General features: G+C 40.4%; 1 protein-coding gene across 1 annotated transcript; it reads right to left on the bottom strand.

The window, feature by feature from the left end:
* Positions 1 to 2,861: 2,861 nt before the first annotated feature.
* Positions 2,862 to 14,062, bottom strand: wu:fd46g04 (endonuclease domain-containing 1 protein). Its single transcript, XM_042069338.1, has 3 exons — positions 13,992 to 14,062; positions 3,612 to 4,123; positions 2,862 to 3,375 (listed from the first exon to the last, which is right to left on the bottom strand). The coding sequence occupies exons 2-3, from the start codon at positions 3,924 to 3,926 to the stop codon at positions 2,869 to 2,871; spliced, it is 822 nt and encodes a 273-aa protein (XP_041925272.1). The 5' UTR covers positions 3,927 to 4,123; positions 13,992 to 14,062; the 3' UTR covers positions 2,862 to 2,868.
* Between the last annotated feature and the right edge of the window lie 807 nt (positions 14,063 to 14,869).

Raw genomic sequence — 14,869 nt, 5'->3', positions numbered from 1 at the left:
GTCGGCAGTGGAGTACTAGTCCCCTAACTCACTGTAACTATCTACTTCACGCATGGATGCGGGGCTGGTTCTCGTAGGCTATAGCCAAAACATTCATTGAGGGACAATGCTTTGGTTCATATTTAATCTTACTTCATCCAGGTCACGTGGTGCCAACTTGGATAACGAGGTAAGTAAGCTATATCTAACCCTGTACTCTTCATGTCTTTATCCCACCACAGTAGGAGCAGCAGCATAGTGAACTCGCATCGTTAAATCTTTAGATCTTGCAATTCACTTTTGAATATCCATATGTCCCTGGATCTCAATCACATATTTCTCAATCGTCATATGATCAAATCAATTGATTATCAATTCTCAATTATCAATTATTTGGCTACATCACCAATTCACTCTAACTATCTACTTCTTTACAGGGACTGTGGTGCTGGTTCACATATACTAAACATCCATTTACTCTTTGCTCAGGAGCAGTGCATTGTTTCATATTTAATCTTATTTCACTGAGTCAGCATGATGAGGATTACTCTTCTATCTCTTGTCTTGTTTATTTAAGTTATATGCTAAATCATCCTCAGCGACCATCCATAAGTGCCAGTGTACTCCAGCTATGTATCTGTTGATTTGTATTTTGTCTTGTTTCAAGTTATGTTGTGCCCTTAGGTCTGCTTCCGGTTAGTTAACCTTGGTCCTGAGCTCTGCAAGCATTCTTTCAGCAGCTCTGTGTTTAATGAGTTCAACCAGGTGCTTTGCCTCAATGGTAGTCCTTCTGCATATGGGATTCACGGGAGGTCTTCCCTTATTTACATTCACAAGGTTCTGGTCTCATTTACTAACCTGATGTTACTAATGCATCCCTTCTTCTACCTGCTGATTGTCTATGCCTAGGCCTTAAGAATGGTTCACAATTCATTCAACTGCCATGGCTGGGAGATGTGGCCTCTACAATAGGCCTATACTGGTTGTTCGTTTAGTATTGGTACTGCCTCAACAGCAGCTGCACTAGGATTACGCGCTTCCTCAATCAAGTCGCTCGGGAGATGGTCCTCGTCTGCTTACGAATTTTATATATAAGACCTCAGGATCGAGTCATTCTGGACGCTCAAGTAGCGCTGTCAAGAATCTAAGGTAAGCTTCTTTGCAAAGGTCTGGTGGTGGTTCAAAGGCTCAGCTAAAGCCTTATCTCGATTGTGCCAAGCCATTCTGATTTCAGTCACTTCGCACCGCCGGCACTTAGGCACAGAGTTAAGTAGCATATTCATACATAATAGTCACATACTCACCGCCGCCCCTGGTCAGCTTCTGCAAGCTCAAACCATGGCACGTTTAGTCACAACATTTCATGCCCATCCATTTCCCTTCTTAGTAAGCACAACACTTCTCAATCGACATCGACATATAGGCTCATCATTGACGACTCTGCAGTCGTCTCGAATCGCATCGTTCGCATTGTTTCGTCAAATCAGCACAAATCCACGGGTGCTTGCACCACATTTGCACCACATTCTTGAATCGCAAGAACTGAGCTTATGCAAGCTCCGAACTTATGCAAGCTCCTGCACTTTGAATCGACCTCTGCATTACCAATGCTGGTTATGCTCATCTTTACACTCGAAAGAGCACTTATCTCCATGAGCTGTTCTTATTCCTCGATCCCTATTCTAAAGAACTTATTACCCATGGTCAATGTCTAATATTCATGTTTTCTTGTCTTGTTTAGCTAACGTTACCTATGCTGCTCATCTTATTTTGGGGGGTTTTCCAAGAGCAAGGTGCAAAAGCATGGCCTCCCTCATTTCACCTTGACTTGGGTCTGCTTTAGCTTCATTCTGTTGCAGGATGCGGCTTGCTCACAGAAACGGTCATCACCTTTTAATAGGGGTCGTCCCTAAATCAGATTTATCTGTCTTGTAATCATGTACTTTCTCTTGCAAATGTCTGGTGGTGGTTATTATCTAAATTTAATCTTACTTTATTCATCTTTTCTTCGCTTCGTTTGTTCCAGGGCTTTGGCTTGGTGGCATTTCTGCAGCTGGCACCTTATGCACTGGGTCTGGGTGCTTGTGGGTTGTCTCATTAGTACCGCTGCTCGAATAAGGCCAGCTCGGGCCACCATGCATCGAATCATGCGTCATGAGCTTCTGCAACTGCAGGCTCTATTTCTTCTGCTCTAACCCTGAGCATTTGCAACTGCAGGCTCTAAATCTTTGAGTTACAGGTGGTTGAATTATTATCAAATCATGAGTTATCTCATTAATAGTATATTTATTCAGGTCATCGGATACTCTTTCTTGCTTTCTCTGATTCATCTCCTCGGTTACAACATGCACTGTTTAATATTGTTATGCTCTATTTCAGAGAGGATGACAATCTAAATATTTCTGGTGGGTATCTTTATTTCTTATTCTTTGGGGGTAGGCTCCGCCACCTGCCGTTGCATTCCGGCAGGATCTGCAAGGGTCTGCACATTCAGTGACCTAGGACGAGGCCTACGCCAAAGACTATCTTATTGTTGCTTATGTATTTTGTGTATCCTTTGATGGATTAAAACATGTGTTAACTTTCATTATACTTCCCTGAGTCTTTCTGATAGAAATATAGGTTCTCTGTCAGAATGGTTGCCAAGCAGCACAGAGATACAGCAGCTCTAAATCTTGTATCAATTGGTGGCGCAGACAGGTAGAATGAAAGGCGGTCAACATTGCACTGGGTTTTACAGTGACATAAATTGGCCAATCATAACCAAGGAATGGAACTATCCATTTTAGAAATAAGAAACATAAAAACTGGACAACAAAACAATATTTCTTATTTATTGTAAATACAACATGAATCTAAAGTCAAGACAAAGCTATGATCTTGCAATGGTCAACATCCACCCCTGAACACAGTAAATACAGTGTTGAAATGGTCTGATCCACTCAGCCGTGTTTCCAAGTCCTTCACACTTAATCCCTGAACCTGCCCGTTATTATCTGGTCCTATGAACGCTCGAGAGAGATGCCCTTCCTTTTTCAGACAGCAGAGGGCGCTCCAGTAGTGCTTGGCCACCCTCACTCCATCCCCGATGTGGCTGTTCCCAGGCACGACTCCAGTGACTGTGAAGGCTCGAAGGCAGTCCTTAGCCAGCTCCACCAGCTCTTCCTCGTGGACCCTCCACCTGCCCCTGTTAAAGGTGGGGTCCTGTGGGGCGGCGTTGGTCAGGGTGGAGGTTGCCAGCATGGCGTCTTTGGTGGACGTGTGGAACACCGGGAACAGGTGGCCTTTGTCATAGCCAGAGCCATCATAGTCTCTGTTCAGAGCCTGCTTCTGCCCACGGTTGGCTATGGGGATCTGGTTTTGCCCTCCCATGCACTCAAACTGGCCACCGTCAATCTATCAGGAATCAAGGGGGAGGATAGTGAGGTCACAGGGCTGGAAATGTTTGAATGTGGATACTGTATATCAAGATTGCTTATTTGGGATGTAGGATTTCTTTAATTACTATTTATGTATTTATTTATGTGCCTTATTTTCCTTTATTTACATCTTCAACAGTGAAATAAACCACATAAAAACCCATAAACCACAACCACAGAGAGAGAGAGAGAGAGAGAGACAATTACACTAACCTGTGGCTCAACATACCAGCGATCCTCCCTGTTCAAATTGATGTGGCTGAGATTATACGCTGAATAGATGGGTATCTTGTTCTGAGTGTCATACAGGGTGGCGTAGAAGTACTGTGGACTCCCGTTCTGGTCGAGGAGGCACTGGCATATCTGCTGGTAGCGATCGCTGTTGCTGGGATCCGTCAGGACAGTGGGGCTCAATCCATTCAGAAAGAACTGGTTGCACTGGTCAAATGTGGTCACTCTGGCCAGAGAGAGAATGGGAAGAATGACCAGAGGGACTAGACAGGAGGTCTTGATGCTAATGGCTTCCATCACCGCGCCACAACAAATAAAGACAGTCTCACCATGTTGAGTTTGTCGGTGTTAAATTGTGCACCCTGTGTGATCACACCTGTGGGTGACAGGTAGGATCCCAGAACACTGGTCTCTTATCCTTGGTTATCTCTACCTCTCTTGTGTGCAGTGTGTTCCCTATGTGTTACTCATTGATAGAGTGTTTTAGGTTGAGTCTGTGGATGAGAAAGAGACCAGGCTTAAACAGTTACTTCAATTCTGCTGTGTGGAACAAACCACTAGTGTTCCCATTTCCACATTCCTAAAAGCTGAAGAATGTAATCTGTGTTTGAAAAGAAACATTATATATAAATGGATTTTTTATTTTGAATGAATGGATTGCAGATACATGCTAATTTATTCATAAATTACATAAATGTGATTTTTTTTTTCTTCTGGTTCTCCCTTCCCCATCCCCAACCTCAGCCACTCCCACCAGAACAAAATGTTTCTCAAACTTTACATAACATCCTTATGGTGGTTACTCCTTTAGTCTTTCTCAAGCCTGTTCTGTACAAAATGTATGTGTGTCTCAACACCTCTTTAAACTGCTATATATCCATGGTAGCCTGGGTGAACCCATCTAACCCAGACAAATCTGTTAGCAACTTTGAATATGCTCTGCAGAGCAAATTTGAATTGGCTAACATGTTCGTTGGCGACCAATCAGATGCCTTCATCAAGGTTTGCTGGCTGCTCCAGAGTCACACTTGAGTGTGACAACTTTGTAGATTTGGCCCCTAAGATGTGGAAGAACTTATGTCAGATCTTCCTTCATGATTATTTTTAATATTAATTTTAGGAGTTCAGATTATTGTCTCTCAAATTATCTCAAGGTGTCATTTAAGGTGTCATACATTTTTCACTTATCTTTGGTATAGAAGCCATGACTGGTGTATATTCGCCTAATAGTAGCCATCTTGGTTTTTCCGAAGACATTGATGATGTTGATGACGTCAGACACGACTAGCGACTTATGACTGGTTACTCAAAAATGAAGATGTAATGGGCAATGTTTACTCAAAAACATATAATCGAATACAATTAAAACCTCACTACCTCACTTCACTAAGATAACTCAAAAGTGTCTTGCTGGGTTAACTAAATACCATGGTTTTAAGTAAAACACCAACAATACTTATAAGTTAGTAGAACTGTTTGGGACAGTGTGTGTGTGTGTGTGTGTGTGTGTCTGTGAATGAATGAGAGAGAGAGAGACAGATAGAGAGAGAGATCACAATCTTATGTGCATGTTTCGCCCACTATGAACAATTGTTATATACTGTAGGGCAGTGTTTTTCAACCACTGTGCCGGGGCACACTAGTGTGCCGTGAAAGATCATCAGGTGTGCCGCAGAAATTTACCCAAATGTCACTCACTGGTCCAGAAAAGCAACTGTTGCATCAAAGAATTTATAACCACATGCTCTCATTGATTGTATGATTGCACTATTTGTGGTATGCAGCCAGGCATTGTACAACGGGGCCCGATATCCAGTATTCACAGAATCATCACATATCCAGTTCATAACAACAATTAAATTAGATATAGTCACCTACAAATGAAACAGAGGGCGCTTGTTTTATTGAGCAGGTCTAGCATAGAAGCCATAATAAGGCCATATCTGTGTATTATTTGAAATTTTAGGCTATGGTATGTTTATTTTTTCTTCACACAGGATGTTAGTGTGCCGTGGAACATTTTAAGTGTCAAAAGTGTGCCGTGGCACAAAAAAGGTTGAAAAACACTGCTGTAGGGTACAAATCACGCATTCTGCATACAACATGAGCCAAGGACAATGAGTTTTAGGATAGAAAATGAAGGGTGAGAGAGGGAGGGAGCGAGAGAGAGAAAGAGAGGTCTGTAGTTAGCTTAGATCGTACACAAGCAGCTGAAAAGTATGTATGAGGCAGGCATAGGCATTCTCTGTCTATAAATTAGTACTGAGTTTGAAACTGTTATTTTTAAGTAAATTAACTACATTCTATTGCTGTGCTGTATTTGTGTGGTGTGGGAGATCATTAAAGCTCCTTTTTGCAAGTGCTTATACCCCTTATCACGTTTCAACACTATCCATTAAGTGTAAAGTTCCATGACAGTCTATTATGCTGCCCTGCACATTACAAAACAATGGGTGTGTCAAAAAGTAATAAAAGAAGTCACTTTTCCCGTCATCAGTTATGTATTACAATGCCATATATTCTGGGTGCACAGTGACAGGGATGCCATTCTCCCTATGATATTGAAGCTGTTATTTTAAGGTAAAACTGTTACGTATTGGTTCTTTATCATTTGACCTTTTTTCAAACGTTTTTGAGAAAATGTTGATGTGAAAATGTCTCCAAAGAGAGAGAGAGAGTGTGTGTGTGTGTAGTGTGTGGACTGTGGAGTGTGGTCATCATCTAACCTTGCTTTACAACATTATCACTACTTTACTGTGTAATGGTACAACATACAACTGATCCCAGAAAACGAAATCAGATTTATAGTGTAAATACATTTATAGTGTAAATATTAATATTTAGTTTCCTCAGTCATTTAATAGGCAATCATATTCCCCACCCTCTGGGTCACAGCCCCACATTGTTTTTCAACTCAAAACCTGAATATGTTAAAGAGCCAACATCGCAAATTCTTGCAGCAATGTACTGATGGTATAGCTTTGATAACGCTATGTTTACATGTGACTTAACGTTCAGTTTAGCATCTGCATTTTATGGATTGTATGTGTGTGTGTGTGTAATTTCTTCAGCATGAGTTAAAGAAAATGAAGAAAGACACAATAAGAGCTCTAGAGAGAGGTTGTGTATATCACCTTGGATCTTTCATTTTCCACTGTAACTGGCTTTATTGTAGGACATCTCATATGATATGCACTATGATAAATCCTGTATTTTCTCTGTGGCACATTATTTTCTCCATTATGGGTAGCATAAAGTTGTTGATGGCTTATTGCTTACATTAGGGGGCTTTTTTTTCATGGTGTTTGGAATATTATACAATTATTCTAATTACAAATCAAACTTTTATTTTGAAAAAGGAACACACTGCACAACTGTCCCTGTAAACAATCAAGGTATGCTCATGTGTTTTGTAAAATGCCCTATGGAAACTCCCCATAGGACTTTTGGTTACCCAAAATGCATACTGACAATAAAAGCCTTACTGTGTGGCAACCTCTTGGTGTAGAAGCAAAAGCCTGGTCTCGAATGAAAGGTAATACTCTGGGGTTTCTTGACTACACAAAATATGGAATAAATAGACAAAACTCTCTATTTTTGCATTTTCTTTGTTGGTTCATAGGTGTGTATAAGATGGACTATGCATCTGCACAACTAATATTGGATAAAACAACATGAATATTCAATTTCTATGGATTTCTGTGCATACAGGACATACAGTAGTAAGTCCAAGAGTCCAAGCTTTCATATGGTGTTGAAACAATTGATTTAGAATGTTGGGGGGAGGTGGGGGAAGGGGGTAGGTGTGCCGTGGGAGGCACACTGTTACATATCAAGCTAAATCCCCTAGTCAGTTTTCAACGTGTGTGTAGGTGAAACCGCTGGCTCAACAGTGTGCATTATGTCCAGTGGACCGCAATGTGAGAACCTCATTGGCTTCAGTTTGCTGTCAGCAGTAGAGAGTGGTGAGTGCGCTGTCTCTCCTCTTCGTACATGTAAGTGGAGCATAGGATCGCTAGCTTTGAGCTTCTGTTGTATTTTACAGATTGGCCTATTGAGGGTTTCCACGACGCGTCATTAAACCGTAAGTCGCCATATCGGAGATACTCCACATCACAACAAAGCACAGGCACTTAAGTAGATAACAAATGTTGTCAAGAAAAAATGGTTAATTATTGCTTTGTTTTAGGTTGTGCCATTAGATCAGACCGAGAAAAAAACATTTGGAATATTATCGACTTCCAAAAGTTATTAAAACGGAGTGTCTATTTACACCCCTGGTACGAATAGCCTTGGCCACACAGATGAGCTATTCACACCCTGTGACATAACAACAAAAGACGTTGCTCACGTGCACAAAAATCATGGCAGACATTTTTTTTCTTCGTCAGCAGTAAGTGAAGAATTCTGAAAGGTTTCGGCACTAATATATGTTCAAATTAAGTTTTAGATTGAAAAGTTGTGTTTTATTTTAATAATCTTCGTTCAGTGAACACATACAACCGTCAATTTGTTAATTAACAGAAATTTTGGGAATATGACGCTCAGGCCTATAAACTATAAGTTTACCTCCAAACACCCATGTAGATGTGGAAGTAGATAGTGCAGTGGTCATGGACATGGTTTAGTATGTGGGAGACTGGGGTTTGATTCCTGCATGATGCGTTTTGGCAGAGTGAGCGTGCACGTGTACCAACGTCTCTGGAGAGAAGTGGCGCAATTTAAACAAGAAATCGGTTCTCAAACGGAAGTTTTGATTGCAACAATTAGCTAGTTCATGCACCAGGGTGTAAATAGCATACATTACTATATACACCAGGGTACAAATAGCATCCACTTCTAACTATACATTAATGCATTAAGGTATGCATTAACAGCATACCTTATTCAGAGTGTCTATTACACAGCTGAGCTATTCACACCCTGTGACGTAACAACAAAACATGTTGCTCGTTTTTTTTTTTTTTTTTGTATTACATTGCATATTACAGTGCAAATACTGTAGCATACACTGATATTTGTACCAGACAAGGTATTAATAGAACACATTGCTGTGTGCACCAGGGTACGAATAGCATACACTGCTAATTGTACCAGGGGTGCAAATAGCCTTACCCTTATTAAAAAACAGGGAGAGGAATGCCAGAAGTTAGTACTGTGTCTCCCTCACCCAACTCGTAGGGAACAAGTCTTGCAAGTCCAAAACTAACTGCAATAGATTATTTAGAGGCATGGCAGGTAAAAACCTTTCAAATTATTGTACATGTATAAACGGCAGGAGTTACTGTACTGAATGGTACAGTGACTTTGTATGGAATTGTAGTTTATTGTCAGATGAAATAAAAAAAAACATTGCGCTCTTTGGCAAGAAACATTTTAGGTGGGTTTAGTGTACATACTGTAGAAGAATGACTATTCTGAAAAGAACCCCATGCTTAATGAGAATTATGGTGGAGGGGCTGTGATATTGTGAGGCTGTTTTTAAGGCCTAATGAACCTTTAGGTGCATGGCATCATGAAATCCAAGAAAAACATTTGAAACAAAAAAAGAAACACATCCCAAAGGAATAATTTTCTCACCCCCACAATTGAAATGGGGACATGGAAATGGACATGGTGTCATTCAATCTCAGGCCATGTCCCTGGGTCCATAGACCTCCATGCATTCTGCACTCGCCTGCGAGCGCCCTCAAGTGGAATCTGAGCAGGAACTGCAACCAGTCCAGAAACCGGAAGTAACCAGACAGTGCCAATTCTCTTCCTATTAGACATTCTCTGGTTAAACCTAGCTAGCGGCTATGGCGAAATGTTAACACTACAGCATCCATGATTACCGGTACAAGGACAGCAATATGCTTGGGTGTAAGAATAGCAAGTTATTATTTGACCGTGAGACTTAACCCAGGAAAGGCTGTCGTTTTTGTATGGAGAGGAGTGGGAGCTAGGCTATTAGCTAACGTTACTGTCTTGGCTGAGCTAACCTGCTGGTCGTGTCATCATAACGCCTTTGCACAGAGGGAATGCACAGATATATGCATCAGCCGAAGTTCCCAAAGCAAATGTAGGCTACGTTTCAGTCCCAACTTTCTCTAGTCACTTCCAGAGTTCGTGTTTTGGCCGGCGTTAGCGCGCTAGCCAAGTAACAGCATTAGCTCGCCTCTGCTTGATTGAAATATCAGCTGAGGTAATGCTAATGGGTTTGAAATCTATTTCTCCGAGCTCGGTAACAGTTAGTGGTTCTCTGTATCTATGAAAATTTAATTATCAGCAATCGGTAAGGGTAGACTTTAAAGATGAAAGTGATTCAATTGCGGTGAATTAATTGTTGTTTTTGTCTCTTGCAGGAGAAGAACCTGATTTTTGGGGGAACATTTTCTAACAGCATTTTTTCATCATTCAGACTTTTTTAAACATTCAATAAAATGAATTGAAAATATTTCTGGCATCTTTCTTGTGTCTTTATAGATCTAATCATTTATAGCCTAGTGTAAAATGTGCAATCTCAAGTTCCGACCTAAATAAATAAAGGTCGTATAAGCCGGGGTGGCATAGCTTTGATGAGTCGTTGAAACATTGGCTCATTGTCGTTTTCGATGATTTGCCGACATCCCAGCGATGTCTTGCCAATGAGCAAACGCTTCCTATGCGATGTCTTCTAGACTGTAACGGCATTCATCGGCCCGACATCGGTAAGATTTATGTGTGCCGTCTGGGTATAGCCTATTTTCCATAAGAAAACCATCACGTTAGCGAACGTGTTGTGGCTAACTCACTTAGCTCCTATAGTAGCCTAGGTTATGGTCATAAGAGAATGGGATGACAGTCGAAAGATAGAATTAGTGCTGTTATCAATTTGCTTGGTAGCCTATAACCGCATTAATGTTTTTCTACAAATACATAATCAAATTGGCCTCCATCACTCAACCAATGCTAACGGTAACGTTAATTTACCTACCTCCTAGGCTATAACTTACAAGATTAACGTAGCCTACCTGCAGTAAAAACCAAGCATGTCCGATAAACATTCTCAGATTTATTTCGGCTTCAAGAAGAAATGGGAATTACATTTCATGTGGAAATCATCCTACCCTTATTAGACGTTCTCTGCGGTAAACTACAGTGTTGCCCTTGTCTTTCCAACCCACTTTAGATTAACTTCCAACAAAATTACGTCTCACTGCAACGATGCGCCATCTGGTGGACAAACGACTACATAACGCCAATACTGGAAATGCTGCCAAATGATGATGAATATTTGGTTTTCCTTTAATCCTACTGAATTTGTCATTATGTATCGGCCATTCTAATTGCCGATACCGATAGTATGTGCATGCCTGTGTTTGTGTGTATATGTGTGCACCACCATCTACAGGCCAATGAGTGTACAGTCACTAAATGTACATATAACTTAATTCTACAAAACTTGGCATACCCCCAGAGCATGTCAGGTTAATCATACACATACAATTTAATTTGGTGCAGTTCTGAACATCTTAACTGAAGAGAGGGGCGATTCAGGTAGTTATTTAGGAAAAACTGCATTTTTTGGAATCTGGACGACCTGGGTAGATTTTGTAAAGACGATTGGTCTTAAATCCTTTGCTTTGTATTCTCCAACTTCATGGGGTGTCATAGGAGAATATTATTATGAGCTGTTTTATTATCAATAGGAGGCTTTTTCCTTTTTCTCAGAATAAATCAGATTCCCTTTAAGGTTGGATTTATCATCATTGTTTTTATTGTGAGATTATAATACCAGTAAATCACTGAAAGATTATTTTTTATAATCAGCATTATGTTTCCATTGAATATTTCACTTTTTTGCTGAAAATATAATCTATGATATTTTCCATCAATTCAATAATTCTAATAAGGATACAAAATCATGGCATTAAACAAATATTTTGCTAAACAACTAACTACCTAACAACTAACTAACTACTCAAGTGCCTTGAGCATTCAGAATACTGTGAATGCATGAAACCGACACTTACAATGTCAGACCCGCATGGTGATATACAGTATGATTATCTCATCAATATGCATGCAAGGTATGTTAAACATGGTGAGATCTTGTTATTAACTCTGTAGTAGGCCTGCACCTGAAGGAATTTCTTGTCAATCTCAAGATTTTGGCATACTCTAATATTGTAAACAATTTGTGGATAAAAACTAGATGTACCGCAGAGCGGTACAAAATATGACCGCCGCCCAGTCCAGCACATTTTTCCCACAAAAATAAATCACGCTGAAAGGCCTATATGATTCTAACTGTCTCACTAAATTGCATTATCCACACTCAATTCTCACTGGTATCTGCTAGACAACAAGTACCAAAACATGATTAGTTCATAGATTTCACATGTAAAATTCATTTTATACAACCCCACCCCCATCTTGCCTGTTCATAATTCTGAGAAATTCTTGAACTGTGTGCATGTACACGTTTATGTTTATGTGTGTGTGTGTGTGTGTGCGTGCTTGTGTGTTTGTGCATTAGCATGCATGCGTACATATGTCTACTGTGTGAGTATATATATAAGTATATACTTTTTTGATCCCGTGAGGGAAATTTGGTCTCTGCATTTAACCCAATCGCTGAATTAGTGAAACACAAACAGCACACAGTGAACACACAGTGAGGTGAAGCACACACTAATCCCGGCGCAGTGAGCTGCCTGCTACAACGGCGGCGCTCGGGGAGCAGTGAGGGGTTAGGTGCCTTGCTCAAGGGCACTTCAGCCGCGGCCCACTGGTCGGGGCTTGAACTGGCAACCCTCCGGTTCCAGAGTGCTAACCAGTGGGCCACGGCTGCCCACAACATGTGTATGAGTATGTGTCATACGTATGATTACTGTGAATGTATGTGTGTGCGTGTGTATCTGTTTATGCACATGTGTTCACATGGAATGGGTTAACATGACCCCTGGAGGCAAACATACGGAAAAAATTGGTCATCCTAGGCCCTACGGTTCTCAAGATATTCACAGAAAACTGTGTCTGCCCTACCCTCCTTTCGGGGGTCCAGTACAGCGGGGGCTACAGATCAAAACGAAAAACGATGGTTCCATGCTATCCATGTGGGGTTACATTTGGATCAGCTGCCTGATACATAAAGTGAACAAGAAATGGAGAAACAATGCGATGCCTTAACATTAGATTTGATTTTGTAGTTACTGCAAATTTAACACCCTTGTTTCTATGAAACTGGAAACAATCAGCATACAGACATACATACCTGTAACAAATTGTATAATTTTCACATTAACTATTTATTTGGTTATGTATTTGCAAATAAATTATTATTTTGCTATCAACCTTTCTTAATGTTGTTTTTGCTGTTTTATGGAAGGAAACCACTTTTCAGATGTTGGAGGTGTTGGAGGTGTCAGCAAAAAAAAGTTTTATTTTGAGGGGGCAGCCGTGGCCTACTGGTTAGCACTTCGGACCTGTAACTGGAGGGTTGCCGGTTCAAACCCCGACCAGTAGGCACGGCTGAAGTGCCCTTGAGCAAGGCACCTAAACCCTCACTGCTCCCCGAGCGCCACTGTTGATGCAGGCAGCTCACTGCGCTGGGATTAGTGTGTGCTTCACCTCACTGTGTGTGTGCTCTGTGTGTTTCACTAATTCACGGATTGGGATAAATGCAGAGACCAGATTTCCCTCACAGGATCAAAGGAGTATATATTCTTATTCTATTCTTCTTATTATTTTCACAAAAAGCTTGTTTTCTCCATTTTTCGGTCAAAAACAGATGAAACCGGCCTATGTTCTACTGCCAATTACTAAAGAACGGTAGAAAGGTAGAAACAAACTTTTTTTTTTCCTTTTTCCTTTTTTCCAGTCATAGAACTCACTGTTCTTTGGGTCTTGGAAAATCAGTCAAAATGCTGTAAAACGCTTGGCAGTATGGGGCTCTCTGAAAATGGCTGGCAGCCAATGAGTTACTGTAAGTTAAAAGTCATATTTATAATTTATGTAATGTCTTATTTACGATTTAAGCACTCTGCTCTCCATTTTCATATCTTGACCTGCTGAGTACAGGATCTACTCTGCCTGAAAAAGGTCTGCCAACCGAAAGCTTGCAGATTCAAAGTAAAAACTTTTTTTGCACAGACTGGAGTGTGCAGATTTTTCTTATATATTTAATAAGCTACCTACCAATCCAGATGAGCGGTAATCTTTCACTTATTACCCATATCTTAACCTGCCCCTGTTTCAATATGACCTAGGCTCTCTATAAACAGTGCAGTCCATGATTATAGGACATTACCCTTTCATCTAATTGTTCATCATGGTCCTCTAACAATCCATTTACTGAGTGTTCAATAAGCTTTACAAAGTCAGAAAAATTGGACTCACCAATGTCTATTCTTTGTGACCCTTTAGCGCTGCAGGAACTGATAACTCAAGGGTAGAGTGTATTACAAACATGGATGATTTAGTATCCTTTGCTCTGTTTTTATATCTGGCTTTTGAGGGTGTGCAACTGTCTTTCACACCTTTACTTGATCCTTTTTCTTTTCTTAGAGCAGAGCGCAGCAAAAAAGTGCTTACACTATATGTGTGAATCAAATGTTGATCTGACACTGCAGATATCGATCTAGTCACTCTGGGTGTTGAATGTGGTGTTGCAATCATAAATGTCTTAACTCAATAGTACTGCTGAAAGGTACAAAAGGACCAAACATGGTAATAGACCCTTTTATCCACGTTTTTAGGCAGGAATGATTATTTGCCATCACTCTGGCCTTGTGCTCACTTTTTTATCGATTGAGGTCTGGACTCGGGCTGGGCCACTCTAAAATGTTGTTATTGTTTCTTGTTCACCATTTATTTCCCACTTTGGCTGGATGTGTCAGATCATTATCTTTCTTATAGGTCTGATGCTGCCCATGAGACCAGGCATAAAGCCAGAGTGATGGCAAATAAATGTTCCTGCCTCAAAACCTGGATTGCTGCTAAAAAGGTGTGGTCTAGAATCATTGTGGAGACATGGAGAGGCTTGGTACAGTAGGTATTATAAGAACCATTTTGAGAGCTGTGATGGCAAATAAAGTTGTTTCTATCGATTATTTAAAAAGGGTATGAATAAAATAGTCAAAAAATATTTAAAAAAAAGCTTCTTTATTGATTCCATGTTTCTACCACATTGCCTACCAATAACCCATCTGAATAACTGAGTAACCAAGATTTTGATCTGTAATTGATAACAATTGCATGTATTTTAAAATTATTGT

The sequence above is a fragment of the Alosa sapidissima genome, chromosome 18, assembly GCF_018492685.1.
Source record: "Alosa sapidissima isolate fAloSap1 chromosome 18, fAloSap1.pri, whole genome shotgun sequence".
NCBI classification, from domain to species: Eukaryota; Metazoa; Chordata; class Actinopteri; order Clupeiformes; family Clupeidae; genus Alosa; species Alosa sapidissima.
Note: the sequence above shows the minus strand (reverse complement) of the source record. Positions and strands in the feature narration are given on the sequence as shown.

What these genes read in the sequence shown, in the direction of transcription:
- wu:fd46g04 (XM_042069338.1), bottom strand. Translation starts at nt 3,926, where the DNA reads ATGGAAGCCATTAGCATCAAGACCTCCTGTCTAGTCCCTCTGGTCATT. An exon ending in GCTGGTATGTTGAGCCACAG is followed by an intron (nt 3,376 to 3,611) that starts GTTAGTGTAATT and finishes GATTCCTGATAG; the next exon opens with ATTGACGGTGGCCAGTTTGA.